Genomic DNA, 4,649 nt, shown 5'->3' on the forward strand with positions numbered 1-4,649 from the left:
ACAGCCTTGCACAATGAAGCAGGGCTTTACTTTGCGAAGAAACTTACACATTTGAAACTTGGAGATGCAAGGTTTCTTCCTGGACAGTGACGATATTTACACCCTCGTATTATGTTGCTGTGCCCATGGATTCTTGGGACATGAAAAGTGTGCCCATGCAGAAAAAAGGTTGAGAAACACTGGTCTATGTTATTCATCATCATGTTTGTGAAATAATAACACTGGGAAATGACAAACCTCCCGTCTGTTTGTTTTATTATACGCATCACGGAGACAATATTTATTAATCTTAAGTGAGGACAGCCAGGCACTCTCAAAGACCCCGTGTTGAAACCAATTTCCGTAACCGGACCAGGAAAAAGCCCATACATGGACGACGAACGTCCAGTGAAATCCCAAACTTGTTTCTAAGAAACCGTTGTGACTCATCTCTCTCTCTGATGCTCCCGTTTAAGTGGGACTCCTCTGGTTCTTTCCAGGCCCTTTTACTCCACTCCCTTTAACCCGTTTAGGCCTAAAATTATTGAATGCTTTAACCAGTGAAAAATAGCAGATATACAAGCTCACAGCGCGGCACCGAGTGCCGCGCTGCGAGCTTGTAGATCTGCTATTTTTGAAAAAGTTGTGAAAATGTGTGCAAATCTTTGAATATATGTATTTTCAAAGCGAACGTTTGTAACTCAAATTTTGCTTCTGGGTGGTCCCTGGAACTAAATATTTTGAGATGCGGGTCTGTGGCCAAATAAATATCATTTTGGGGGTCCTTCACATGATAAAGTTTGAGCACCACTGACATAGAGGTCTCTCAAGAACACACTAACTGAGCTCCAGTTAAGTGAAAAGGACCTTTTCTTTGACGACGCCTGGCCAGATTGCTGACATAGTAACATGGGTTTTTCAAAAAACCTTAGAAGGATTCAAAAGACACTTATAGAATCGGGTCAAAATTCAAATTTTCACGATTTTTTTCAAAAATAGCAGATCTACAAGCTCGCAGCGCGGCACTCGGTGCCGCGCTGTGAGCTTGTATATCTGCTATTTTTCAATAGTTAAAGCATAAAATAATGATACACAATAGAGTGTACCCGTTCTGAATGGGTTAAAAGGAGGCCAAACCCCCGGCCAGAGATCACTATCACAAAAAAAAGCTCAGCACTCACAGCAGCCGTACCATTCGTCTGTTAATTTATTACGTTATTTATTTCATATTTATTTATTTATTCATTTAAAATGTGCTCCTTTCCACGCGTGTCCTCCTCCTTCCGTGCCTTCTTTCTCCTCGTCCTCCACCTCCCGCGGTCCCTGTCTTTTTACGTCCCCGACTCCAGCCCTCTGCTGTCGCTCGGCGACCACGTGAGAGAGAGGCATCTTTACACAGGTACTCACAACACTACGATGTATATACGATGGGAATGATGATATTGATATGTCAAGTAACCTTCAAGTTGCTTTAATACCGTCTTTTTTTCGTTCTTTTTTGGCAGAGAATCACAGAAGAGGCTTATATCTGGAGTTATCCCCGGATGGGAGAGTCTCAGGGAGCCCTGCTCAGACCCACCACAGTAAGTGTGCTGTAGAGACTTGTTTGTGTCACGTATTAACTTGAGCGATGACAGTGACTTGTCTCAAATAACTTGATACTTGACTTGGACCTTTGACTTGGACTTGCGCCAAAAGACTTAAAAACAGCTGTGAGTCCATGGGTGAGAGCAAAGGGGCGGGAGTCAGAGCGGTAGCCTATAAATATACACAGCAGTGTTTCCCAAACTATTTTATGGGTCGCGATTGTAGACTTGTAGATCTGCTATTTTTGAAAAGTCGTGAAAACCTTTGAATATGTGTATTTTTTAAGCGAACATTTGTAACTCAAATTTTGCCTCTGGGGGGGCATGGAACTAAATATTTTGAGATGGGGGTCCGTGGCCAAATAAATATAATTGAGGGGGTCCTTCACATGAAAAGGTTTGAGCACCACTGACATAGAAACATAGGTTTTTCAAAAGGATTTGAAACATTCAAAGACTTTTTCACGATTTTTCAAAAATAGCAGCTCTACAAGCTTGCATGTATATCTGCTATTTTTGCGGCCCAGAATTTGGTGCGACACCCCTGCCTAACCTACACTAGGCTATACATATTGACCTGAGATGTGTTTGTGTGTGTCCAGGTGTCCTGGAGCTCAGATCGGTGGGAGCTGGCCAGACGGTCATCAAGGGAGTGTCTTCGTCTCTTTACCTGTGTATAGACAGTGGAGGCCGTCTGAGGGGACAGGTAAGAATCTTTAAAGCAGTGCTTCTCAACCTGTGGGTTATTTTGGGGGGTCCCCAGATGATTAACTTAATGTGCAACACAACATTGTTTTCTCACTCAACAGTGAGATATTGTTATTGAAGGAAAAGCCAGGAACAATTTCTTTATCCTATTAATTCTCAACATGTGGGCCTTGATGAGATTGCAAGTGGGCCATAATATTATATATATTCATATTATAACATGAATATAAAGAATTTTGTGTAAAGAAATGTCACAAATGAGATCCAAGCTGATTGATAGACAATTAAAATAAAGCTATAGTTCCATTCCTTGATTCTGATTGGCTGGTTTACCTTTAATTGCTGTGGTATATGAGACTATAACCCACACCTTGAATCAGTGTATATCAAACCCAGGTGCGTTATTTCTTTCCACAGTGTTCCACAGTGCACCAATTATCTGCACCTGTGTTGTTGGCAAAAAAAGCTGGGAACTTTCTTGTAGCTGGGAACTACTTTCTTGCATACCTTGTAGTGAATTATTAGTGAAATAGAACAGTTTTAATTGGTACATGTCTATGTTTTTTCATATTTTCATATGTTGCCATATATATACCGTTTTAGAAAAGCAATAAGCCACGCGAGGCATGTGGTTACCTGTATTTTATAACGGCTGAAAGGGTCACCACGCCTCTCAGCCGTTATAAAATACCAGGTAACCACATGCCTCTTGTTGTAACTCCTTGCTTCAATTTCCCACCCATTTGACCACTCGAGTAGTCAAATGGGTGGGCCACAAACACATTCGAGATTTTCAAGTGGTCTGTGATCCGCTGCTTTAATCCACTGTGCTTCACTGTTTCCTCAGAACCGCTACACAGAGGCTGACTGCTCATTCAGAGAGCTGCTGCTAGCCGACGGATACACACGCTTTGTTTCTTCACACCACGGACTCCCCGTGTCCCTCGCGTCCAACCTTTCCCCGGAACGGCACCACCTCCCCTTCACCCGATTCTTACCCCTGAGGAACAGCCTGGCCCCGGCTAGTGTGCCTGAACGTCATGAACCACAAAGCTACCAAGGACACTTAGACATGGACGCGGCCGACCCTCTAGGAATGAGTCTGGACACCATGGCCAGCCCTCTGTTCTCGGTGGAGAAATAACAATGTGTGACGGAACACTTTAGATCAGAGGTGGGCAACATCTCTTTCCAGGGGGCCATACTGACTTTGATAAAGTAAGTGAAGGCCGGCCACACGTTTGGACAATTGAAACTTGAAACACATGCATGCGTGGTGTCTTTAAGGCTTAATTATTTGGGATAATATGGATCCATGGCAAACCGTTTCACTGTTACATTATAAACATTTAACATTTGATTACATACGGATGAAATATGGAATGCAGTATATCGTCGTTGTCGGGTGCAAACCTTGTATGTCCAAAACCGTTCGTTTTGCATTTATCATTTTAATGCGAGGCGTTGTGTGCTTGTAGATTGGCTGTTTTCAGTACCTTTGTGCGAAGGCCTTGTATGACGAAGCAGGACTTTACTTTGCGAAAAAACATACAGATTTGAAACTTGGAGATACAAGGTTTCTGCCCGACAGTGATGATATACTACTCAAATGGTACATATAGGCCTACGTATTAATTACTAATAATGAATTGGAGTTACGTTAAATAGATTTCCCTAAAAAAAAAAACACATAATGCTGCCTTTTAACATGTAGATATTATGGGGGTAATTTGTTTTTTCTTGAGGACTTCGAGGGCCGTATTGAGATGGTCGAAGGGCCGGGCCGTATGTTGCCCATGTGTGCTTTAGATGAACTTTTTTTTTTTTTTTTAATACCATGTACAGTAAGTAAATACCGCTCAGGTTCCACATTCCACGACGTGCCTAATGCCAGGCACGTGTACGCATAGACATCAAAGGGGGCTTGAGCCCCTGCCCTTTTATCCGTCTGTAAAAAGTGCCCTCTCCAGACCATGAATGCAGTTTTTACTATGGTTAAAGAAATGCAAACGCCCTCCTTTCCATGCCATACCTGAAGGCAGCATTCAAGAGAATTGCCTTGTCTAAACTCTCCTGAACTTGAATGCAGCTTCTTATGTTGAAAGAATTGCCCTCTCTGTGTAGAAATCCATGCCGTTACGCCACCTCTCCAGTATTGACTTGATTATGCTGGGTTCAGTGTGGTATCAAGCACCGAAAATAGCAGACGGGCTATTTTCGATATTTCCACCAAAAGGCCCTTTTAGAAATGTCAGCCCCTGCCTCTCTAACATTCTCTGCACGTCCCTGCCTAATGCACAGGTTCTCAAACTGTTTTGGTTCAGGTCGAGGTCACCCCTGTAGGCCTAACATTTTCATCCACGGCACACCTGAATG

At 42.8% G+C, this 4,649-nt stretch overlaps 1 protein-coding gene across 1 annotated transcript; it reads left to right on the forward strand.

Moving 5' to 3' along the window:
- Window positions 1-1,230: 1,230 nt before the first annotated feature.
- On the forward strand, window positions 1,231-3,417 carry fgf21 (fibroblast growth factor 21; the record flags this gene model as incomplete). The annotated part of the gene is made up of 4 exons (XM_080747488.1): window positions 1,231-1,378; window positions 1,485-1,562; window positions 2,168-2,271; window positions 3,121-3,417. 4 exons carry the CDS (start codon window positions 1,231-1,233, stop codon window positions 3,415-3,417), a joined length of 627 nt encoding a protein of 208 aa, XP_080603614.1.
- Window positions 3,418-4,649: the final 1,232 nt, after the last annotated feature.

Source organism: Nannobrachium achirus (assembly GCF_963921795.1).
Source record: "Nannobrachium achirus genome assembly, chromosome: 18".
In the NCBI taxonomy this organism is placed as follows: domain Eukaryota; kingdom Metazoa; phylum Chordata; class Actinopteri; order Myctophiformes; family Myctophidae; genus Nannobrachium; species Nannobrachium achirus.